General features: G+C 37.2%; 1 protein-coding gene across 5 annotated transcripts; it reads right to left on the minus strand.

Annotated features, from left to right (window-relative positions):
- Nucleotides 1–82: 82 nt before the first annotated feature.
- Nucleotides 83–26,765, minus strand: LOC126751462 (protein winged eye). 5 transcript variants are annotated; one of them, XM_050461747.1, is made up of 11 exons: nt 24,476–26,765; nt 24,109–24,252; nt 10,734–10,880; nt 10,517–10,633; nt 5,108–8,727; nt 3,894–4,125; nt 3,746–3,820; nt 2,652–3,526; nt 2,404–2,583; nt 2,180–2,341; nt 83–1,836 (listed from the first exon to the last, which is right to left on the minus strand). In XM_050461747.1, the coding sequence occupies exons 1-11, from the start codon at nt 25,122–25,124 to the stop codon at nt 1,501–1,503; spliced, it is 6,537 nt and encodes a 2,178-aa protein (XP_050317704.1). In that variant the 5' UTR covers nt 25,125–26,765; the 3' UTR covers nt 83–1,500. The 5 variants fall into 5 exon arrangements, with proteins under 5 accessions (XP_050317704.1, XP_050317703.1, XP_050317702.1 ...); XM_050461746.1 differs by having other exon boundaries at nt 2,652–3,496; nt 5,108–8,760; XM_050461745.1 differs by having other exon boundaries at nt 5,108–8,760.
- Nucleotides 26,766–27,167: the final 402 nt, after the last annotated feature.

Below are 27,167 nucleotides of genomic sequence, written 5' to 3' on the forward strand. Positions count from 1 at the left end.
CTGCCTGCATGGCAACCAAATGCTTAGCTGATAGGGAAACAAAGCTAACACTTTCCCAGCCGTTACAAGAACAATGTGGAAATCAAGGTAAAACAGAATATGGCTGACTTTTTATTGCTCTATATACATATACATATATGGACACATATGAATGTGTGCGAATCAAAACAGCACGGCTTTGTTTATTTTCATTTGGATTTTTATTTTTTAGCGTTCTTTCTCTATTGATTTTAAGTAAGATTCTTCATTTGTGTGTGTGTAATTTTTTTGTTGCCATTTTTTGTATTTTTTATTTTTAAATATGAATAAACGAGATGTAAATATACAACGCATTCTCTCCATAGTCATAATCATCAAAAATCATTATAGCAATTATCATCATCAAAATCATTATCGTCTTCATCATCAATTATCATCGATCGACTATCACAATAAATTGTTACAAATATAGTATATTTTTAGTAGTTTCCTGTTCGATTTCTTCGGACATTCATTTTCGTACTGCACGCTTCTAGCTTTTCACAGGTTCTTTTTGCGCTCTTTTTTGTTTGTTTGCTTGCTGCCCTAACTTATGTGTATAGTTGCTGGAGTTTTAAAGTTTTTTTTTTTTAATTTTTTTCTGTACTTCAGTTTTAAATTTCATCAGAAATATAGTATATATAAGTATATTTGTTGTATAACCGTTACTGTCCGAAAAAATATCAATTTTGTTTGTGTATCAATATTTTATTAGATTTCATTTCTTTTTGTATTATTATTTGCTTCTTCTTCTTCAATATTATTGTATAATCGTCTGTAAGTGTTCGTAATAAGTTCGTCTGTTTCCACGAATCATTGTATGTGTACGTTTATTTGTATAATATATATATACGTTTTTTATTACATTTAAAATTAAAATTATCTCTTTATCTCATAAATGTTACTCATCGACATTTAGCTTGCTATGCTCTTTACGCGTTGTATCTCTTTTGCATAGATATATAATATAATATATATATATATATATATATGATTTAATAATGTATTTAATATAATATATAGTGATTCTCTTTTTGTATCATCTTGTTTTGCAATTAGCTCCTTTTAACTCTCTCTCCTCTAAAATTAAATCGTTTCACAGTTATACTTACACATATAGTATAAACATTCATACAGCACAACTTAACCGGCCTAATCGAGTGACATTTATCGCTTGCCTATCGCCTATCGCCTATCATATGCATGTCCGTCTGTTCATATATGGAACATAACATACTTTTTAAGTTTTTCTGTTAATTTAGTTGCAGCTTTGTTTTTGTGAATTTTGTAAATCTAAATATGTATGTATGTACATATTTATACTTATATTTTATGTATATGCATATATACATATATACTTTAATTTTTTACATATTCATACATATTTTTCAATTCATTTATTGTTTTGTGTGTGCCTCTTAAAAGTAATTAGTGTTTTAATGTGATTCCTTGGGCCTGAAGTTACTACTTTCATCTTATACATTAATCAACAACCGCGTTTATGTTATCTATATCTATATCGTTTTGTTGTTGTTGCTGTTCCTGCAATGGCTGCTGCTCAAGCTGTTTCGGCTGCGGCTGCGGCTGCTGTTGCTCTGCTTTAAGCGTTGGTATCTCCTCCTGCAGATTGAGCACCTGGACTCGCGGATTATAATAGCCCGCTAAGTAGTATGTATCGTTATTATCATAAATGGATTGATATTGCTTCGAATCGGCTCCGAATTTAGCGAAATAACGCTCAAACGGTAGTACTTCACAGCGATGCGATATTGTCTGGACGTCGTTTTCGTCCTCGTGTGGTGATTCAAATAAAGCGCCCTGTGCAGAACAGACAAGTATAAAAAAAATTGTATATATAATGTTTTATTTTATGCTTTTACAAGCAACATAGAGTTAATGTTAATTTTTAATTAATTTGGTAACTCTACCCGGAAGAAATTCGCATTAAAACGTTTCTTTATATAATATTTGTATATTTTTTGTAGTTTTAATTGCTCTTTGATTTGATGCTTCTAAATATAGCTGAGCATGATATACTATATAACTTTCTTGCCTTTCACAAAGTAAAAGCAACTCCGTATATAAAGTAATTTAACCGCATCAGCCCTTCACCATTCTATTGAAACATGTAATCGATTACATATGTACTCATGTTTCTTACCGGATATTTAAGATTCGGACAGCCCGTTGTCTCTTCAGGATGATAAAACCATCGAACACGCACTACTTTATTGCTGGACGTTGTCTCCCACATGGATTCAATGCGTCCAATATATGGCCTATCTGGTCTACCAGTTGATAAAAATACTGCACAATCCCCAACCTAAAATATATTGAATCCAAAATAATTGAAAATGTATGCTTATGATCGATAAATGAACTTACAGTTATTGTTTCTTTTCCCCTTTTGATTGTTTTATAGAATTGTTTGCGGGCTCTGCCCTTAATACCAGCTTTACGATAAGCTTTACCCTGCCAACCCCAGAGCTGTCGCTCCGGCAGGAAAGCGGCAATTTTGCTGCCCTTCGAATTATTATGCTCCACCTCCTCATCATCACATTTGTTCTGGAAAGTAAAACATAAAAATAAAATGAAGGCAATGAATACACAAAGAAGCATGTTTACTTAATTACCTCATCCGATAGCTCGGACATCATATTTGAGGTGCTCTCCTCCTCCATATCCAAATGCTCAGTTTTTACTTTAGCATTTGACGCCGCCGTCGACGGCGCAGTTTCCATCTTAATTGCAGTCGCAGCGGGCAGGCAAGCCGATGCGCTTTGCGTTTGTGACTTGCTGTGACCGGCCACTGCTTGGAAGGCGCCACCCTGTGTTTGAGCCATTCGCGCCACTTCTGGCACGACGTGTTCTTCGACAATGTCATCGACATCAGTTTCCATTAGCGTATTGTTGCTGTGATTATCACCAACTGTTGCAGCGTATTCTCGTTTACCTTTGTAAGTGGTCGGTGTGGACGTCAAGAAGCTGCCACTAGTCGTCAAACCGGCGTTTTTGATTACGAACGTATTATTAGCACCGTTAATCGCTTCACATTCACCATTCGCCTTGCGGTGATGATGTTTCTTGTGCTTTTTGCGTTTTTTATGTTTGTGGTGTTTGCGATTACTCTCGGCGGCATCGTCCACACCATTTGTGCCATTCACAGTGGACGCGACTGACGGTAGCCCACCATTAACTGTCACCGTGGACGCATTAGTATTTGCGCTTGCATTTGCTGCCAGCGCTGCTGCTGCTTGTGTTTTCTTCTTCAGATTCTTAATGCGTTTCTTCTCCTTACGTTGGGCACTGATGTCTTTTGCACTTTGTGTTGGCGGTTCGCTGCTGCATGTCGACGGCGCCATGGCTGGCATATCGGGGAGTGCAAATGTAGAAATGTGTTCGTGAGCATCATTGGAATTGTGACTGCTTCCGGAGCCGTTGGCGGTACGGGCAGATGAGCTCGACTTCTTGTGCTTGCCTAAAGAGTAGAGGGGATTATCGTTGTACTCTGAGGAGTTGGGACGTTCAAAAAGAAAAGAGAACGGAAAAAGTAGGGATACAAATTAAAACGCACGAAATACAGAATAGCAGATAAATCGAAAATCATAGATGAATTGAGGTTAATGAATGAATATGAAGTTGATCGGAAATTTGTGGTTGTTGTAATTTTGAAGGGTGACACGAAAAAAATGAGACTTAAAAAATTCTATAAAATCCAAGAACATACTTTTCGGAAGCGAAGAAATCTCTTCATCATCCACTAAACTTTGACCCAAAATTTCCGACCCTTTTTTCAATGAAACTGAAATGAATGAATGGGCGCAAAAGAGATGATTGTGTATGAATAATCCAATAGTACATTTCATAACACTTACCCACAATGGGATAATCACTTAGGAGTAAGCGTATATTCTGTAGACGTATGCGCCCACTGTCGCCATCGTCAAATTCCACGCTAACAGAATCGTTGGGTGTTTCACCATCATCAGACGATTCAGACTCAATAGCACGACCGGGATAAAGACAACGATACTGCTGACTCCAATAGGCACAAAGTCGTGTGCCAACAGGTACACTCTCCACAGATTTGGGCGCCACTTCCAGAATCTAAAATTGTAATGGTTTATGTACACATTTTTTTTTTTACTAAATTTAATTATAAACAAGAAAAAACGTTAACTTCGGCTGCACCGAAGCTGATATACCCTTCACAGGTGCTTTTCTTTTAGTAACTATGTGTTCAGTTTATATGGAAGCTATTTGCTATTGTAAGCCGATCTGAACAATTTCTTCGGATTTTACATTGTTGCCTTAGAAAAAAATCTATATCAAATTTCGTGAATATATCTTGTCAAATGCAAAACTTTTCCATACAATAACTTTTTTCCGATCGTTCAGTTTGTATGGCAACTATATGCTATAGTTAACCGATCTGAACAATTTCTTCGGAGATTACATTGTTGCCCTAAAAAATAACCAACTTTTGTGAAGATACATTGTCAAATGTTAAAGCTTTCCATATGAGAACTTGATTCCGATCGTTCAGTTTGTATGGTAGCTATATGTTATAGTGGTCCGATATCGGCCGTTCCAACAAATGAGCAGCTTCTTGAAGATAAAATGACGTTTGCAAAATTTCAAAACGATATCTTAAAAACTGAGAAACTAGTTCGTATATATACAGACATATGGACGGACGGACAGACGGAGATGGCTGAATCGACTCAGCTCAACATACTGTTCATTTGCATATACACTTTATAGGGTCTCCGACGCTTCCTTCTGGGTGTTACAAACTTCGTGACAAACTTAATATACCCTGTTCAGGGTATAATTAAAAGTAAATCAAATACAAATTGTAGATTTTTTTAGGTGAGAGTTCCAAAAATATTTTTTTAGGTTATAATTTTTGACCTAGCGAAGAGAGTTGCGAGAGTGTCTAGAGAACTTGTAAAAGTCTCCGCTATGACTTACAACGCTCTTAATTTGTTGACATTTTTAAAAAGAGTTTGTCCGAGCTTCAAAAAACTTCGATTTGCTAATATTAAATATCTATAAATGTACACTAAGATAATTTTGAAATACTCACAGTATCCTTGAAGATCTCCTCACGCGACATTATATGCGACTTATTACCGCGTTCGCCATCCAATGTTATTGCGTACACGTCAGGCGGTTGAAGTGGTTTCATCACACCGGCATAAAAGAGACCACCCATGTCGGTCAGCACACGCGTTTCCTTTCTATATAAATGATCACTGGTCAGCATTAATTGGTGATCGCGTGGGTCTATCGCTTTTCGGTATGTTTGTTGTTGGGACTGCGGCGACTGGGAGGTTTGAGTCACAGGTGAGAGATGCTGTTCCTGTCGTTGTTGCTTAGAAGTCTGTTGCTTAACGTTCGTTCCTAGTTTTTGTATTAGCGCTGAAGATACGCTAGCCGGACTCTGTTCCTCGGACGAAGAAGAGTGCGCCTCTTTCAAACGTCTATTGGAGGCAGCCGAAGCAGATGTTGACGTCACACCGACCATTAACTTCGGTTCTTTGCATACTATAGCCGAGCTTGTGGATTTATCCGCAGATGTGTGCTTTTGCGCATGACGCTGTGGTGTGCCACTATTCCGAATGTCAACGCCAAGTGATGCCGCCGCAACAGCACCCGCTAAAGCGCTGGGGCCTAATCGCACTGGTTTATAAATGGGCATGGATGGGCCCGTGGAGCTGCTGGCCGAAAGTGTGTTGTTGTCTTCTGAATTGTCGCATTCAGGGGGCGGAAATTGTGCATGTGGAAGTGTGGGCGTGGCGGATGGCGGTTTCTCGCCGAAGCGTAGAAAACTGGAACGATTCAAGTAAGGCGTCGATGTAGCACCAACCACACCGCTATTAGTCGAGAATTTCGGAAACTTGTAATCACAGAGTGGTAAAGATGTGCCACCAGACGTACTGCAGGAGAGACCACCACCAACACTGCCAGTACTCAATGAAGACAGTGAAAGTGTGGACTGTTGTTGTTGCAGTTGTTGCGCGGCAAGTAATTTTGCACATTTTTTCTTTTTCTTATTTTTGGATATCTCATCGAGCTTTCTCTTTTTCTTGCGATACTGACGCGTTATTTCCGCTAAACGCAAACGCATATCACTCTCCATCAACTCGAATATCTCTTGTGCATTGGCCCACTGACCGAAACGCAATTGAAAGTTGGGATCGATACGGTTAAAGGCGCCCTTCAATTCTTGTTGTAATTGTTCGTCCTCAAAGTCGACATCGTCAGAAGCGGAGGCAGACGCGGCCGCTGCGGCAGCAGCAGATGCCAACAATTGTTGTTGTTGTTGCTTGTGTTTACGCTTCTCCTTGGCATATTTCTTCTTGCTTTTCTTCGAGCAGCGCTGCGACTTCTTGCCAGCACCAGCCAGTGTTGATGACGAAGATGATTTTGATGATTTGGAATGTTTGTGCTTTTTGCGCTTGACTGGCGGTTCTACGCCACCGCTGCCACCAATACCGAGACCAAGACCACTCGTCGAAGGCAGCTCGATACCTTCCATTGAGGGAAACGAAGATTGTTCCAAACGCGACGGATGTGAATGGTTCTGTAATTCGGGCGTCTCTTGACGGCCGAATGATGAAGTGGAGCGTGATAGTGGCGGCGACTCGCTTTCAGCGAACAAATTGCCTCCACTACTCTGAACTTCTTCTTGGATGCGTTGTTCAGCTAGAGCACAGAGCAAATTCAAACCACCCAGGGGCTCTACTACCGTTGTGGGCACATTCGATGAAGGTGCGGGTGGGAGCGAATGGGCCAGCAAGGGCAACGGTGTTGGTTGTCTCTGCATTTCAGCCTCTCTGGGCACACAGGAGTCGCAGCTGCCCGAAACCGGCTGCGGTACATCCGATTGCTGTGTGATAAATTGTGGCATTTGTGACGGTAAGGATGGCACGACTGTTGATGATGACAATTCATCGCTCATTGAAGAAACGGGTGCGTCCATGTGGTCGAGTGGTTCCTGCTTGACACGCACCATTGTCATACCAGCGCCTACGCCGATACCTTTATTTGCTAGCGTACTAGTGCTGATGTTAGATAGCAGCTCCAGACCGGTTAGATCTTCTGGGCCGGATTGCTGCGGTTGGTGTTGATGTTCATTGTAATGAACTGGTTCATTACCTGGAAGCATTGGAACGATTTCACCAGCTGAAGACGATGGTGGAGGTTGTTGGGTTACAACTTCGTAACTTTCAGCTTCCCCATTCGCCGTGGCGTTGGCTGTGTTATGGCACACAATATTATTTGTTTCTGTCGTGGTTGTGGTTGGCGTTGTTGTTATGGGTAGTTCATCAGCATCGGAGCGATGCACTCCAGCATTGTGACAACTCTGCTTTGTCAACTCCAAAGGCTCGTGTACTTCGCCATCATTGTTGTAACTCGGCGAATTCATCGAATTCGCCTGTGCAGTGTGCAACTGTTGCTGTTGTATGGCAAGCGGACACGTTGAGTTCTCGTCATCACTACAGACCGGCGTATCGGTTTGTATATTAACATCTTGCATTTGTGGCGGTGGACCTGATTGAGGCGCTGGACCACTGTTGTTTATTGCACGCGGCACACCCACCACAATTCCACTCACCGACTGCGGCGGAGCAGCTTCTACTGGACTTGTTTTAAAATTGATTGCCGTCGTCTCATCCCCCAATGGCGTTGGTGGACCGATAGTGGTCGAAATTGCGGTCGGTGGTCCCGTAGTGCCACCACCATTTATGAAAATACCTGTGGGTGTCACAGTTGTAGTGGCGCCAGCAACGTTACTAGCTGTACCGCGCTGTAACGATGCCGACAAATTGAGCAAAGCTGGCGATGGTGTCGATGTGGTCTGAAATAGTATTTGTGGTTGCAACTGTGGCCCGCTAGCAGCTGCAGCCGCCGACTCCATAGTCGCCGACGTTGGAGGGGTCGGCAAACGCATTAAATTCAATGCCTGAGCATTAGCTGCTGCGGCATTGTGTAAATCCAACAGATTCGTTGTGTTTGTAGTCGTTTTATCGCGACCATCGAAATTCAAAGTCGGCGTCGTGCCCAAACTCGCATGATGGGGTTTTCCAGCTGCTACCGCCGCAGCCGCCATAAAATCCGTCGCACTCCATTCTTCGATTTTCAATGCTGCGGGCGGTAGGATCAGCGACGGCGGTGGCGGCAAAGCAGCTGTGGACGGTGGTGGCACGGGTTGCGGTAGCGTCAATGTAGACTGTAGTGTTTTTTGTGGTTTCGGTGCTTCGAGTATATTGGAAGCGGACGCACCTGTAGTTGCCAAACTCAGAAAGCGGCTACTTGAACTACTTGTATTGTTGCTGCTGTTAATACTGCCTATGAGACTGCTGCCGCTGCCATTCGGTGGCATACCGCCCGGTGCGGCCAAGCTCAAGTTTATTGAACTTGTGGTCTGTTGTGTATTAGTTTGCTGTTGATTGTGTTGGCAAAGTGTCGAAGTGGCAGCGGCGGCTGCGGCAGCAGCTGCAGCGGCGGTTAAGTAATTCGAGCCGAAAAGTTGGAGTGACGTGGCGTAAGACTGCGGCTGTAGCGTCGAGTGTGGGCTCATTGAAGGGAATATAAAATTGGGCGGCGGCTGTAGGGTGGCGGCCGCAGCGGCAGAAGCCGGCGTTGTACCCTGCGGTATGTATGATGGCCAAACGAAAGCCGCCGCCTGTTGGAACGGATCTGTGGGTGTATAGATTGGAAAATTTGATATGCCTATGTGGGTTTTTGAATTCGAGACGTGATTGTTTTTCGGTCAAATCAATTTTCAAATCAATTCAAACGAGGCAATAGCAATTTTGATACGATTTCGAATTATTTTTATTGATTTCATTTATTTCATATCAATTGTAGCGGTCAAGTGGTGGTTGTGGTGGTGGTGGTGGTTTGGTGGTTGTGGGAGATGGGATGGAAAAAGAGGGTACCAAAGCAAATTAGTGAATGTGAAAATTGCAGGCTTTGTTGATTATTATTTTCTTGTCTTGTTAAGTACTCTTTTCAAATGTGAAAATGAGACATAGCAAAGCATTAAAATTATAAGCAGAATTATAAATAAGTATATATACACACATAGATAAATATATAGTAAGTGTACAGATAAGTATATCTACGTAAGCGTTAATTAGGAGATTTCGCATGGTAAATTTATATTAAATAATTTAAAACAAAAAAAAATAACTAAGTGAAATATGTTTTTATTAGTGTAAAGTTATAAAAAAAATCAAATATTTGACTTTAGTCATCGAAATTAGCTACTAAAATGGGCTCCTCAGACAAAAATCCTAAAAATCTAATTAGTATAAAAAATCCCTTTCATACGACACTACATTATGGCATGATCAAACTACCATAAGTTCCTACATAACGTAAGAATTCAAGATCGGCTCTTTTTCTTGAAACTATGAAGCCAATTACTTAGATTTCGTGAGAGAATTACCGATCGTTAGTGAATTAAGTTAGTCATTTTTCATATCGTTAACGCTTTGGTTATCCGTCAGTCTTTCACAAGAGCACTTATAAATTATCTAGGACACAAACAGCAGACAAAAGGCGGACAATTATCAACTAGAGAGCAGCCTTTCCCCATATTTTTATAGGCAAAGCAATACGAAAACAAACAGGTAAGCATATGGCAAATATAAACGGGTGAGGATTAATTAGCGGCTGAAGATAAAAACAAGCGGCGAAATTTAAAACAAAAATATAACATACTTCATAGTCGATAGAAAACAAAAATGATCGATAAATGTTATAGTTTAAGTATGTCATTGTGAAATTCAGACTATCAATTTTTTGTTGGCCTTGTGTTTGAAAGCCGACAGAGACAAAATATAAAAGTAAATAAAGAAATAAAGTCTCAGTCAAGAAGTGTTTAGTTAGGGTAATTTGAAAGATCACACAACTGCTGCGAAAGCTTATGACATTTATTACAGTTTACCTTTTCTCGATTTGGTAAAGGAGCGTGGCAAATGGATTCGGATGTAAAAAGCTGACAATTTCGTTTATATTAACCACAAATTCCACATCGATAATTTTGGTAGACTTGAAATATAGCTCAGAAATTTATATTTAGAAAGCCTTAACGATGGCAAACCCTCAAGTTTGACAATCGTAAATAATAATAGAACGACAATCGTAACATAGAACGAAAAATATTCATACAAAATCACTTTTTCGAAACGAACTTTTTGTAAAATCGAACTTTTTTGGTGTAACTTGCCGCTTGTTCCAACCCTAGACGCTAAAATATCCACACTGTTATATTTTCGCCAGCGAAGCATATGTGAGTGTATGTTACTAAGTATATCGATGCTTATGGTGTATCGTATGAAAATATGATGAAAGCGTTGGTGATGAATATGAATTAAAGCTCTTTACTATTACTCTTTAAATACGAATGTACATATGTATTTATAGAGGTGTGCATTTAAATTGTTGAAAACATTTTGCGAGTTAGTATATGTGAACGTACCTAAGGCGGCTGGTGTAGCCGGCAAAAGCACCACTTGACTGCGACTTGCATCGCGCGAATACTGCAAACCCACAGTAGCTGGAGACATGGAAATCACTGACTCGATGGGAAGCGCATCTAAGGAGGATAAATGAAAATCATTGGTTCATTGCAATTAATTTGGTATAATTAAAGCAGTAATTAGTAAGATTATACTAAGTAAAAAATTATAACTCACTTTGATATTGCCAAAAGGTTGACGGTGCACGATTTACACTCTGAACACCAGCGGCGCTGAGCGCCAACTCCTCGGCGGTCGCTGAACCAGTCACTAAGTCACCGTTGCCTGTAAAATAGATGTTGCTGCAGCCAGTGCTAACACCACCTGAAAAAGGCAAAAAAGAAAACATAAATTGTTATTTCACAAAACCATAATCAGAAGAATATAAACCGTGAAGCAGAAAAAAATTACGCGCCTAAAAGTTTTGTACAACTGCTTAATGCCGACGCCCAAACGCCCGAAAGCAGTCTACAGAATTGTGAAAATTGCGGGAAAATTACTGAAACTTTCACTTGCCACTCGTTAACTGCTGATAAATTAATTCAAGGCCTAAGTGTCAGATAAATATAGAAAGAAATCATTTCCTGTAAAAATTTTGTGTGATGGTTTGTAATTGAACGCACAACTTCCAACAGTCAACTGAAATTCTGGAAATTCACTACGCAATATTTTGCATACAGATGCATGTGTGTGTAAGTGTGTGCATAAGAAACCCTGTGTGCAAATGTGTGTGTATGTGCTTCAGTAAGCAGCGCATTTGCGTTGACCTTGAACTATTTACCGGAGCTGCAGTTGTTGTTCCTGCCCGTAGATAATATGCACAAGTGTGCAAATTGCTGATTTTGACTAGATATCCGCTTGTTGTTGCTGTTGAGTTTGTTTGATGCATTTGTTCTTTTTCTTCGTGTATTATGTGGTGCATTTGGTCAACATCTAGCATCCTCAGGATGTCCTTGCGGAGCATATTTAAAAATAAATGCCTATAATAACGTATCATAGTGCGCACAAACCCACGCAATTTTTAAGTCGAGTTTCTCAGCGAAATTATTATGTACATGATTATTGTGTATAAATACAAACGGAAGGGCCGTGAGCTTTATTGTATCTCCTAAGGTACAACTTCTTAATGAAAACAAAATATTATTTTTAATTGTTATTTCCAGCAGCTGATCTAGGCAGCAATAGTTCAGGCGTTACGCACAGCCACACTTTAGCTCAAGTGTAATAAAATGTATATGCTTATGTAGGCAACTGTACTTTCAGGTACTCTAAGGGCAGGTAGCTGGTGGGTGTAAATGACAAATGAACATGCCGTTGGTCTTAATGCGATTCAATGCCAACAAGTGAAGAACTTCCATCAAACAAAATAAAATTATGTGCATCCCTGTGGTCATCCATATGCATATATTTATGTGCGTATGTATGAGTTTGATGAAACTGGTAAATGTTATATCAATTTATTTGATTAGTTATTGTCTCCGTATATGTAGCCTTTGAGTCAAAAAATAAAGAAAAAAAAGTAGAAGTATGTTAGAGCTTTGGCTCCCTCTTTTTCCTTTACTCTTTTAAAAAAGTATGGACCGTAATGACTTCAACGTACATAATAAGTATACAGGTACATATATCACCTCAGATAATAATTATTTCTGAATGCAAGAGAACATGCAGCATTGTTTCAAAAATTGTTAGCACCGTAATACGGCGTTAAGGTGTTACATGGGTTTTAAAAAATTAAATGTACAACATCTTTAAAATATATATATATTTTCAAGTTGATCCGAGTAATAGTTTCCGGAGATACAGCCTTGAGAACTTGTGTGCTCGAGGCTAGCTAAGCTAAGTGCGCTGTTTTTAAACGCGTTTATCGGGAAATTGTGTTTTTAAAGTCGGTTCTCAAGATTTCTCGAGAACTACTCAACCGACCTTCATGAAATTTTACACAGGCCTTTGAGATACAATTCTTAAAGACTTGAACCAACGATTTTTTTCGATAACAACTATTTGAAATAAAAATGTCCCGAAATTTTCACTGAAATTTAATTTTTTTTTTGAAAAAATGTCTGCCAAAAATCCAACTCTCAATTGTTTTTTTCCTTCGTTCAAGTTCTAAGTTAAGGTTTCAACTAAAACACTTATTTTTTCACTTTAGATGATCATGTAAGGAGTTATTCTGCCAACGCGGGGGCATCTTTTTTCCGAGGGATCACCGGAAATGGCGTCGCAATGGCCGAGTTTACATTTTTTTTCCAAAAAATTTCAGAGTTTTTTTCCTAATAGTAAATGTTTGTAACAATAAAAAATTGTAATACAATATTTTATTTTTTATATAAGAAAAACATTTTTTAAAAGACTGTTATTTACTCGAGGAAACTCATGTAACCCCTTAAGCCAGAAATGTGCCTCCTCGCTGATACAAGCGGAGTGTTCTATAAATTCATCGCACAGAACGTGAGTTTTGGTATTAAACTTTCAAATTTAAGCCTTTGCAGGATAACATACCAAGGTATGCTGGATAAAAATATCAATAAATGTATTTACTTTGCCAGTTACTTTGACAGCTGAATGTTCTATGAAACTGTATACCTCTAAAAACACCTTACATGATGATGCTGTTATTACTCAACGATTTAGCTTCAAGAAATTGAAGGCGCAACCAGATCTATTATTTTTTTGCAGTTGTCATCTATTGCTATTTTCTACACGATGAACGCCCAAAAAAGCTTTTCCTAACACAACAAACTAAGCAAATTTTAGCGAAGTTCAACTTTCGAACTGAATATTACCGCCTCTGTGTTTATAATCATAGTCATTTTTTTATACGCTTAAATGACTAGCATTGTTAGATTGCCAGTATGAATTGTTTTTTGTTTATATCGGAAAATAATGTTTTTTACATAAAAATGAAGAATAACTCTGAAAATTATGAAAAAGTAATTAAGTACCAGTTGTATTAACAAAATGACAGAAATATTCAGAACGAGGCGAAATGAGCACCGAGGACAATGAAGGCAGTGGACACCCTCCTAAAGAGGCTGTTGCCGATGAAACCATCAAAAAAGTCCCCAAAATTATTTCGGATGCCCGTGAAGTAGTTTAAGAGAGCTGAGAATCTAAGGACGTTCCCTTGTTTGGATATATTGTGAATGAATATTTGGGTATGCGAAAGCTCTGTGCAAAGTGGATGCCGCTCAAGCTCACAATCCAACAAAAACAACTACGCTGTTTCTGGGGAGTATTTGAAGCTCTTTAATCATAATAATACCGAAGTTTTGCGTCGATATGTGACAATGGATGAAACATGGCTCCAACATTTCACACCGGAGTCCAATCGACAGTCAGCCGAGTGGACGGCACATGATGAACCGACCCAAAGCGTGGAAAGATGCAAAAGTCGGCTGGCAAGGTTATGTATATCATCAGTTTTTGGGGATGCATGAGGCTTAACAAATATTCATTGATTATCTTTAAAAGGAAAACCCATTAACAGCGACAATTAAATTGCTTTATTGGAGCATTTGAAAAACAAAACCGCGGCAAAACGGCACCAATTGATGAAGAATTTGCTGTTTCATCTGGACAACGCACCGTATCACAAACCAATGAATATGATGTCAAAATTTAAAGAATTGGGACGATGCTCGCTGGGAAAAAATTTAGCAACAATGAAAGGAAACCGCAGAAACTGAGGCTTATTTTGGGGCTTAAGGTAAATATGTTATAAAAATTACTTTGAAATTTTTTTTACCGCTATAATTGAAGATAACTAGTTGGGTAGTCAAAAAAGTCGTATTTTCGTTCGTATTCGTTTTCGTATTTTGTCAATGGATGTCGTTGCAGTCGTATTACTCCAGTGCTACCAATCACTTTGTGTCATACCAGATAGGGTTGGAAAGGTGAGATTTTAAGCTTCATTTAACCAAAAAAATTAAATTAAATTCGGGGAAGTTGAAAAAAGTTACAGTTGTTCAAAAATGAATGAAAATAATTTGAAATTTTTTTTATAAAAAAGGGAAGAATGCCACAAAAGCCACCAATGTAATTTGTGAAGTTTACGGAGACGATGCTGTATCAGTTCGTGTAACACAACAATGGTTCGGTCGCTTTCGTTCTGGAAATTTCGGAATTTCGATTTACACTGATGGAATAATGTGTCTAGCGGAAAAATGGCAAAAAGTGGTCGAGCAAAATGTACATATTTATTTATTTATTTATTATTATAAATATAAAAATAAATAAGTTAAAATTTGAAAGAAATATGAAAAGACCTTTTCGACTACCTAATATATTGACTAATAAAATCAAATTTTATAAAAAAAATTCTATTCTAGCCTACGAACTTTTCAGCCCACCTGTTAATCGACATGTTTTTAAAAAGTTTATAAAAACTTTACACTTGTCAAATTTAATAAAAAAAAAAAACTTCAACTTTCTCACTTCACTAATTTTTAAACTGTTTCCTTTACTGGTTGTCCAAAAACTTTGATATTTTAGGACTGTAAAAAAAATGTATGAATGTACATGAATACACATGGTATAATGTGTGAAATTTCACAAGTCTCTAAAAGATACCGAGAAAACTTTATAAATAAAAAACCTGTTTTTAAGGCACATAAATTCTGGGTTTGATAATGCAAAAACAAAACCCATATATAAATAATAGCAACAAATGAAGCCCATATTGTCCAAATTTGCAAAATTGTAAATAATATAAAATAATACAACAATAAATAGTGAGGGTTTCAGATGCAAGCGGATTAAATGCCCTTTGACTCCACCGATTTGAAGTCTTCAAGTTCGTTGGAAACCTGCTCATTTTGGCAGTCGTGTAGGTCTATAATAAGTCTATTTAAATTCAATGATAAATCAATGCAAAATTTTTCAAGTCGCTTGCATATATGTACATATAGATGTACAAACATACACGTACATATGTATGTATAGTATATAATATGCATTATAGAAATTTTTGTAAAGAATAGTCATAGCGAATGAAGTGAGTAAAATAATACGGTTGTGCTCGATCGTCAAACGTCACTACCAATTAGTTATATATGTATAATTATATCCATATGTATGTATGTATTGTTGTATATCCGCGTACCTAAGTGTATTCCTATATTTGCGGTTAAGAGGTTTTGAAGTTGGGTTAACGAATTTATGTACTCTATCTTGGGCCATGCCGAGGCGCGATGTATCCCGCTGTATGTATTTGTTGTTATAATTCCCATTTGAGATGCTAAGCAAAAGTAAGCTGCTAATTCGAATAAAATACATACATATGTATATGTTGATACACAAACGGTTAAAATAATAGAAACACATAAAAAACTTTGCTATTACTCGTTTTTTGAATATTTATTAATTTAATTGGTTTTCTGGGGGAACACCTAAACGAAGGTGCCATCACAAATATAAAATATTTATTTATATGAAATATTTAGAAATATCAAAATTTTTCATGAAAAACAGCAAATTTGTTGCCTGACAACACCCTTTCTGGAAGTTTCATTAAAATATCATACACATTTTCCAATACATACGACATAAAATGTGTTTGATACCCAAATACGGCTGGGTAGGTGAAGTTATGCACTGTTTCGCCCCATTTTTTGGTACAAACTCACTGCTAAGATGATTTAGTTGTAAGAAATACCTTATAGTCTAAAAAGTCTTTTCGTATTTTGTCAATAGATGAGTGCGATTTTAAGCTTCATTTAACCAAAAAAATTGAAATTCGGAGAAGTTGAAAAAAAGTTAGTGAAAATAATGAAGATATTCGCTATATTTTGAAGGTTTTGTATAAAAAAGGGAAGAATGCCACGCAGGCCACACATGAAATTTACGAAGACGATACTGTATCAGTTCGTGTAGCACAAAAATGGTTCGCTTACTTCGTTTCTGGAAATTTCGATTTACACTAATGAAAGTTTTACCCTGATGGAATGTCTCTAGCGGAAAAATGGCAAAAAGTGGTAGACTAAAATGGTACATACTTATTTGGTTCATTAAAGGTCATTATAAATATAAAAAAAAATAAGGTGAAGTTTGATTAGAAATACGAAAAGACTTTTTCGACTATCTAATATTTTAATACAAATCTTTATTAACATCTTCAAAATAGGCTCCTATGTCAACAAAAGCATGCCAACGCTTAATTTCATTCGAAATTTAACCGAATCCGGTTCGGTTACGTTGTTAGAAAGTAATAGAAGGCTTTTTTCCAAAAGATTCAGGTCTTTTGACAAATATGTGTTAGGTCGATCTATAAGAGATGTTAAGATTCTTTGCTCTCTCTCTGTTACGAACACAACGGTTTTCAAGCACGGATTCCTTTATAAATTTTTCGAGTTATCGTCTGTGAATGGATGAGACAGGTTTTCGATAACTTCACGACCTTCACTTAATGCTTTGTGCCACTAAACTACCTGCGTTGCTCGCAACATCGCGAGATATGCTGTCCGCTTTCTCTCCACTGCGACCCGACAGTCCATATCACAACGGCTGTTCTTTCGACCTTTACGAAAACCAATGGTTTCGTTTGCTGGTGTACGTAAGGAGCTTAAAATGAAATGCAAGAGCGCAAGTTGAGCAGAAAACCGTTTTGCTGTCGGCTGTGACGTCGTGCCTTATCTGTGTTTGTTGACGGGCGTGCTTTGCTGTACAGACTGTACAAAAGCGGGCACGTACCTTCGTAACAACAAAATCGTGGCCCGAGTTGATGTTAGGAGCGTATACACGTCAAAAACACTGGATATACATATATCGCCCATCTACCACAACATGATCGATCTGGTTTCAAACTTTTCGATCCGAAGATAGCCAATTGGCTTGATAAATTTTCTTGTGCTTGAATCTAGTACTACAGATAACCATATTTCAGGCCCCGGCGAAGTCGGTTCAACCCATTTGGAAAGGTTTCGCCATGGATGCTGAATTTTCCAACTGTTGTACCAAAGATGCCTTCTTTGTCCACCCTGGCGTTAAATACGCCAAGCACAATTTTTACATCGTGGGGGAGGCAGTTGTCATAAGCGCGCTCCAGCCACTCATAAAATGCATCTTCGGTCATATCGTCCTTCTCTTCAGTCGGGACGTGGCCGCAAATCGGTGTTATGCTAAAAAATTTTGCTCTGATGCGGATTGTGGCTAGACGCTCATCCACCGGAGTGGATGCCAGGACTCGAATCGACTCTTCCACCATAAATCACACACCGAATTCAGAAGTTTTCAATGATTTGTGAACGAATAATCGGTCCTATCCGGTCTACGTAACAAATACCAGTTGAGTGTCATACGTAGGTAAGTTGAGTTGCAAGTTTTTACAATCATTTACCTACGATCGTAATCCTGAGTTCTTGATTGAATAAGTTTTATCTTAAAGAGTAAACGTAGGATGTACATACATATGTACATACATCACTGAGAATGGAAATTTGTATTAAAATATAATAAATAAAAAAAATCTTTATAAAAACGAGTGAATCATTTTTTTAATACATAAGTACATTGGGACAAAAAAGCACCCGGAAATTGTAATTAAATTTGCCGGGTATATGATACTTCAAGAAAATATATTTTGCTAAGTTGGTAGGACTGTCCTTAATTACTACACCAAATGTGAGCGCGATCTGTCACGCAGAAATGCCTCCGTCTGGACGACCTTCGACCTCTTCAACTGAGCTCGCCATCTCACGAATCCATTCGAATGATTTTGGTGGATATTTTGAGTATAAAACGCGTTTTTGCTCGACTCTTACCGATAAAAATGAATTTTTTTAAGTACGATTGTGACCGAATTTAAAGCCAATATCACAATGATTACTATCCTATTCACCAGATTTGCCTCCGTGTGATTTTTTCTTATTCCAGTAACTGAAATTGCCACTTCGGAAACCCGTTTTCAGTCGATCGAAGAGATAAAACAAAATTCGCTGAAGGATCTGAAGGCCATCCCAAAAAGTGCTAATGAAAAGTGTTTCGAGGACTGGAAAAATCGTTGGCATAAGTTTATTGCGTCTGGTGGGGATTACTTTGTAGGCAAGAAAATTAATATTGATGAATAATTGAATATTTTGAAGAAGAAGAAGACGAAGAAGATAAAATTCCAAAATATACTGGTTACCCATTTTACAGTAACTATACAATAACTGTAATAAGGCTGCATATTGTTATTTGAAGAAACACTTTAAGGGACACACGGTAAGTTTATTCGCCCTCTTCACTAAAAGATAATTGAGATTATTTGTTGGTCCCCTTATTTTTGATCGTATACTAGTATATACAATTTTATCTTTGCTCTTTAGATTTATAACGGCGCGTCAGACATTTATGCGAGGAAAAAAATTTTCGTTATCGAAGAAGAAAGCTTATCAAGATATGATTGACATTTCAATAAAGCAGCGGGAACAATGCATTTACTCTCGAATTCACTCTATTAATAGCATTAATAGCCAACTGCACACAACAATGAAAGTTTTCATCAGTGAAAACATGGTTTTTCATATTGTCAATACACTCGAAAGGAAATATCTAATCAAATATTTTATATCGCATTACAGGAATTCGCCCACCATTAATTTACAAACTCATTAGTACGCATTTTAGGAAAATTGGACGTAAGAAAGACATTAATGCAATTTTTAATTTCATTCAAGCACTTGATGTGCCTACCACCAAAGGTATTACCAATAAAATATACACGAAAAGAGTACTACACGAATGGGGGGCGGGAAAGTCGAAAACATGTCTCAGCATCAAGTGGGTATGTTTCCATATGGTCGCACCGCACTGCAGCATCATACCTACGACCATGGCAATGGCAATGCTGCGTGTTAGGAATGTAAGTAGAATATAAAGGAGAAGCAAAAGAAAGTGGAAATATGTACATGGCACACAAAGGGAACGCAGCATCCATCCCTTTAGTGTGCCTTCAAAAATCGCCCGGCAAATTCACTCACGCTGCGTGCTGCATCAATTGCGAACGATTGCTCGCTATTATTTTGTTGACATACCCACCTTGCGAAACAGTAACGAGAATACTGAATGAGCATGCCGGCGGCAACGATGGCGTTAGTGGCGGGCAGACAAAGGAAAAAGCAAAACACAAAACAACTTTGGCGAACAACATTGTAAATACACCCCCTGTGCAAACAACAACAGCGATACCATATGACTTTTTTAAATAAGAAATATGTTATGTTGAAATGTGAGGACGATGGGTGAAGTAAGGGTATTCTAGACTTTCACTTACTTGCATAGGGGTGAAGTCAGTGGACGACGCTGGCGGGGGTGGTGTGCACATGTTCTGCTTGGGCACATGCAAGCATACTTGGAAAGGAAAGAAATGGCGCAAAGCGAACAACAAAAGAAAGGATACGCTGAAATATACATACATATATTTACGCCGTGGAAGAAAGCGGCTAAGAAGCTGAATATGCAACTTTACTTATACTCACAAAAACGGTACATATCCATTCTATATTCAACTTCTTGCTTCAACAATCTGTTGTCTGGAGAGCTAAGCACCGCATAGATGGGCGAGCGGGTAAAAGATGGCAACGCAATTTCAATGAAAGTCCTTACAAGAGCAGCTGAATAAGTCGTTATTGATCACACGCTGCTCAGCCAAATAAATGTATGTATTTAGTCTGCTACAGCCGCTGTTTCCCCGCCCACATTTCAAATTAGTTCCTTATTCATTATATCAAAGAATATACTAAAAATCGTTTAACAACTCATTTTGATCGCTTTCAATCATATGTACATTTAAATTGTTTGAAAATCTCGCTGTGACGATCGCAGCAGCTGAGTGCGTTGGGTGTGCGACTACCTCAATTCCCACGACAGCCGGTTCTACGCCCGGAATTGACCCCAATTTTATCCGGCCAGGGGCTGTTTTTTCGGCGATCTAACCCTTTTGAATCGGTAAGTGTTAATCTAAGGTGTGCGACTACCACTCGATACGTTGTGTGTGTTCAAATTACAACAGAATAAAATTCGACTATAGTATGGATCGGGTGTAACCGAACATTTCGTACTCTCGCATCTTTGAAAATCTCTATATTAATATTATATGGTCCCCATTAATCGGATTCTATCTATATTATAAGGTAAGAATTTTTCCGGTTTTTAATTAACATATCTCAGAGATTGATCAATATTTTCGCAGTAAGGATTGGGGCCCACATAATCGATATTTGGGGGACTTGAATGGCTGCAGTCCGATTTTGAGAATTAACCGGATACATTTATTGGAGCTTTATTAGTATACTGGAAAGTGAAAAATTCAGACCGAAATTCATAGTATTTGATAAGTTACAGCTCATAGTCGCCGACGTGTCGTAAGCGACTGTCTATCGCGCCATGACTTTAAACGCATTTTTCTCGAATCATCATTTTCTGAAACTGTCATAGTCCTAAAAAAAAGTATTGAGCCGATTGCTTTAAAATTTACATACATATGTTCTACTAAATTAAAATTCTGAAATTCTAGTCATTTATAGTTATCGTCCCTACCAGAATTGTTTAATTTAGAGACGATAGCAGAACTACTGAATAATAATCCATTCGATTTTTTTATTTCAGACAACATGAACAGCCGCTATCACCATGACCAGTGATCTACTTTTTTTTGTTGGGGACTACTTTGATTAAAAAAATGTAAAAAACAAAAAAAAAAAAAATTTGTACATTTGAAAATACAAATAAAAATATATTAAAAAATTAAAATTATTGAATTTTGTTGTCGCATAAAAAAAAATTTCCTAAAAAGTGGTAAAATGTATGCGTTCACATGAGAGTACCCCCTTAAAATAATGTGATATAGAAAGTAGCCGTGGTTGTAGTTCGATTTGGTGCATTCGCATGTTACAGTGAAGGAATGTCAAGGTAATGTTATGTACCAAATTTTATTGAATTGTCCAATTTTAATATCAATTTAATGTGTCCCTGACACATTTATTTTTTAAGATATCGCACTTTTAGTAGTTTTTAACACAACCGTTATATGGGGAGTACGCGGGATTATAATCGTAAATGCTAAAAGTATATGTTTTCAGCAAGTTTGGTTGATTTGTAGATATGTACATTAAAGATATTAGAGGGCGAGGCCACGCCTTTTTAAAAATTTTCAAAGCCCAGGTATCCCTCACCACTGCAATTCTCTATATATAGTATATCTAGTTTCATTAAGATATCTCAATATTTAATCGTCGCTTGCACGGGCGGACAAACAGAGAGTCACTGGGATTTCAACTCATTTCGTCATCCTGATTATTTATTAACATAGTATTATAACCTTATATATGTACATATATATTCCGATTAGTTTATGTGATATAAGTAACCGTTAGGTGAACAAAACTATTATTATTATACTCGTAGCAACATGTTGCAAGAGTATAAAAATGTGATTCTATTCCTAAGAAAGAAAAGATTATCATAAAGACAAAAAAGCCGACGGCTTTAGTAAATATTACGAAACACAACACAAATCTGCAAAGTTGATGTTCGGTTACCAGTTGGGGAAGATGTTAGTGCCAATTTAGAGTGCATACATACATATGTATGTATGTATGTTTAATCGCTTTACAAGTATACATAAGCCCTCAACCGAATTGAGTGCTAACGAAGGAATTCCCATGACAAATTTATATAATCTGGTTAGTGCTTTAAATCAACACGGTAATGAGACATATTAAACGGCATCCTTATAAAGCCGCGTCTCTTTATATCTTTGATATACGAAAGGTAACCCCAAACAACTAAATATTTATCCATTCATCAAACCTACCACCAATAAAACCAACTATGTAGCATTGTACACCTCTATATTTTCTGTGTTTCCACCATCCGACCAAGCCCTCACTCCATTTCCGTTCCATTCAACCACCATTATACATTTATGCGTAGGCATTATGTCGCAGAGATTGTAGTCGAAATTAATAATAAAAGTTAAAGTATACATTTTTTGACTAAATCAAAAACAAGAAGAGGGTGGTACATACATACATGCATACATACATACATACATACATAAATACATAAATTTGTTGTAGTGAATGTTGTATATGGGGAGTAAATTGTCAGAAGGCCACTTGAAGTGACAAAATAAAAGAAAAATATGAGAATACGTAGAGTAGTGATCACGAAAATAGCATACTTCTCTTAAATTCTGAAATTCTCCTCATAGTAAATTATTTCACAAAAAAAACGAGCAAATTATTATTTTTGGAAACTTTTAGTGGGAAACTGTATATCGAAAACATTTTTGCAAATACCGTTCTTCAACATGAAGATTTTTTAACATCAATTTCGAAAAATACGAAATAATTTGTTATATATAACTTTTACTTTATTCACATAAACCGATTAAACTGATTTTATATTGCTTAAACTAACTTAATTCGCTTTCATTGAATTCGTTACCGCTTTTCTGGCCTTTTTTTAACCAGTTTAAATAAAATAATTTGTGAATTAAATAGAAAATTTTATAAATTTTTATTTTGAGGAATTTGCAATTTTGAACATATGCTACACCATTTTTATACTTTTAATGTGCAAACTCTTTATTAAGAGTTGAAGTTCTTAAGGAAAGTATGAATTAAAATTAACCACATATCTACATTTTCGTATATTAGTCCAGTCATTTAAGCTTAAATTAGGTAAGAATCTCGAAATTCGATATACCCATTTATATGTCTACCTACCATATGTAGGTTTTGAGACAACTTTAGGGTGTCAATATACAAGTATTTACAGACATATAAATGGGTATATCGAATTCCGAGATGAACTTACAATAATGACTGGACTATATGTAGTAATTTCAATTTGAAGCCCTTCCCTTATTGTAATTTGAGCTAAAACCGCTCTACGAAAATGTAACAGTATCCAACAGATGAAGAGTATACATACATACATATTTAATATTACACAGTTAAGATTGCTTTCCACCCTAAATAAAATAAAAAAATATGTCTAATATTATTTTAACATAGTATATTAATTATTATTATTAATAAAAGGGCACCCTATATTATTTTGTGGGTAATTCGTCTTCAATGTTTAAATTGCAATATCAAGGTATTCTATTCATGGCATCACCACTGTACCATATACTTTGTAAATATCGTAAGGGACCCTCACTTAAAAGACGTCAACTACAAATCGTTGACATTTTTATGTTTTTCTATGTGAAAGTCAGCCCGCATAACTAAAATCCCTTAACCCTTTCACGTTGTTTAAAATATTTAATGTATTATACATTGAATAAAACAACAAAATTGAGAATGTATACGCTTCATTCCCGCTTCACTAATATTATTATTTGTTAAATATATGTATTTAACAACCTTACGTATATTGCATAACCAAAAAAACAATTTAAGTGCTACTTCGAGAGTAAAGTCAATATCATGATTTTCTTTGAAATCGGTTTCTTTGTTTTAGATACCTTAAGCATAAAGTTAACCAAATTACCTTAATTCATATTTTAAAGCAGCAATAATGTTAACAAAATAAACAAAACTCGCAAGTCTTTGTGAAAACTTACCTAAATCCGCCACGCGTATACCAAAGCAATTCATATCCTTATTAAGCGTTTGTTGCATTGGAATCGGTGCAGCATTAGAGAGAGTGCCCGCCGTTTCTTGTGGTCGTTTACGCGCCACGGCAATGCCAATAGGCACCGTGTTATCTATAAACAAAGAATCGAAAATAGCAAGTTAACCACCTAAATCAAACAATGTCGTTAAAAAAATACCACAAAAACAAAAAAAAAAACACAAATAACGAAAAAAAAGTTAAAGTGATTATTATTATTATTTATACATACACACACTGTGAGCATGGGTATGGATGACTGAATAAATTTGAATAGTGTAATGCAGGTTATATTTTTTTTCTATGAATTAACATACTTGTGTTAGACATTGTTGGCGCTGCGGCAAGTGTATTCACAGTTGGTGTTTTATCCATTTCATTCACCTTCGGTGAGGAAGCCTCAATCTTCACCAGCGTTGTTAGCGTTGACGACGATGACATCGTTTTGGAAGCCGCTGATATGGAAGCCGAACAACTGGATGTTGATGAAGCTACACCAACACCCATGCCAACTCCAATACCAATGCCACTGCCACCTGTCGATGATGTAGACACGTGATGCTGCTGGTGATGCTGTTGCTGTTGTGTTTGATGGCAATTAGCAGAGGTAACCTCCGACACTTGGCAAGGTTCGCGTTTAATTTGTACGAATGTATAACTGGTTGAAGTGGAATTGGTTTGTTGATGGTGGTGATGCTGTTGTTGTTGATGTGGATGATGATGATGGCCAGCATTTGCACCACTTAATGGTGATGTAGTGGTTGTGACAAAATGTGGACCACCAGCAAGACTAAAAGGCTCTAAATGCAACGGCGCTCCATTTGCCGTCGCCGTGGAGGGTAACAGAAACGTTGTAGTAGCCGCAGCAGTGCTGCGTTCAAAATGCTCTGTGGCAGCAGCGACGGCAACCGAGGATCCCAACAAATCCGTAGCGTTGGAAGTGCTATGACCATTGAATGTTGCCATTTAATTGCGATCACAAACAATAATTCTATAATTACTTATTATTTTGTGGATTTCGATCTTCTAACTTTTAAGGTTGCTTGACAAATCAACAACCTGAAAACAACGTGCTTGCTTTCGTGATTTGCCGTCGCAAAATTTCGTTTTATTAAATTTCTTACTGCTTTTTCTAATGTGGGAATTTTTACGAAGCACTGCATCGCCAGCGACTGAATTGCGACGCAATTTCACTGAAAACATTTTCTAAATGCAGATTTTTTGCACTATAACTTATTTTGATTTGAAAATAGTTGATTACTATTCTCGTTTTAGCTACATTTTCGCAATGCTTTTTATGCTGATGTCTGTAGTTAAGCACTTTCATGAAAAAAAAATATTTAATTCACGAAACTGATTCGTTGTGGCGCTTTATAACATTTCGATTTATTAATTAGTTGGAATTTTACACATACATACAAGCACATACAAAATGACATAATCCCGCCTCTGTGGTTTAGCGATGCGGTGGCAAATGCGACGGTCGGTCGAAGGGCCCCCCCTTGGTGCAAATATATCTTTGGACCGTTTCCAATTCACTGGCCAGCAGCACTTTAAAATCTTTTCAAACACTTGTAATTCATGTATTTTCAAGTCGGTTTCAAAAGTTCACAAATATCCTCTTAAAGTTTTTATGTTTAAGTATGCGAAAAACACGCGCGCGCCTTTCAATTTCGCAAATTCGAGTTCCAGGAATTTAACTTTATTTTTTATTGCCGAATACAAAGCCGCGGCCAAAACTGGCTGGCTGGCTATTTGGTTGGTTGGCTGGTTATTTAGCGAAATACATTCGTAGTTTTGCCGTCGCGAAATATGCGAAAATACAACGACGACAACGACCAACGATGATGGCAGCAACGACGACGACAAATAAGCAAGTTTTCACTTTTGCCTTTGCCGTATTCTCGGGTGCACAAACACTTAAACACGCCCAATCATACACAGATACGGCGACACGATACTGCACTGCATTAATGCCCAGCCACTTCACTGGCTCCTTTTTCGTTGAATTGACTTTGCGTGTTTTTATAATAATCTAACTCTTTATTCATTTATATTTTGCACTTATGTATTTACTCTTATTTTCCCGCACAAACATTTTTTTTTTCGTTGAAACGTATGCTTTCAATTCAATAGTGAATTGTTCGATTCTTTCGCATCCGTACGTCAAGCATTTCATTCACTTGCTATCGCTCACTTCTTCATCGTATTGCGTCAATTTCAATTCCTTCTTCGATGTTACCTTTCTCAGGCAGATCCTCCACCTCCTCTACTAACAGGTATATATTTATTTTTATTGCTATTTACTATCGCTTTGCTTTCCATTTCTCCTCTTTGTACGAGTTTCTAGCCAATTCTTTTGCTCGCTCTTCTTTTATCTCCTCCAGCAGTTTTTAACCATTTCCGTTTCTTCTACAAACATACTCCTCCACTTTGCATAGTGAACTATTCAACGTATTAGAACTTACTATTTGCATTTATTTCAATTCACTTATCATTTACACTTTGCAGATGCACTAAATTATATGTTTCCAAACAAAAATCTATCAAAATGTAACAAAAATATAAATTCTCTATTTGTTTTTATTACCGATTCCGAAACTATACTGAACTCCGCGTTGACAAAGTACATACTATGTTGCCGGGTGTTTATCTACTTGGACGGCGATGTTATAAGAATAGACGGCGACTCAGAAACAGCTGAGAGAGATGTCAAAAGTGATTGGCGTTGATATTTTAAATTTCGTCGGCGGAATATAAACAAATGTAATGCATTTTACCGACTAGCATTATTATTTTCGTTGAGTATCGTTCAAATAACAATTGAAATTTGAAATTATATGGTATCACATTTTTAAATACAATTTTCAGTAACGAAAGACATTTATCGAAGCTTATCAACCTACGGGAAAACATTGTTATATTTGCTAACATATTTTGAAATTTTTAATGGTCATGATGATCATGACAAATTAACTTATCGAATATGAATTGCTTATAAAATAGTAA

This window comes from Bactrocera neohumeralis, chromosome 2 (assembly GCF_024586455.1).
Source record: "Bactrocera neohumeralis isolate Rockhampton chromosome 2, APGP_CSIRO_Bneo_wtdbg2-racon-allhic-juicebox.fasta_v2, whole genome shotgun sequence".
Taxonomy (NCBI): domain Eukaryota; kingdom Metazoa; phylum Arthropoda; class Insecta; order Diptera; family Tephritidae; genus Bactrocera; species Bactrocera neohumeralis.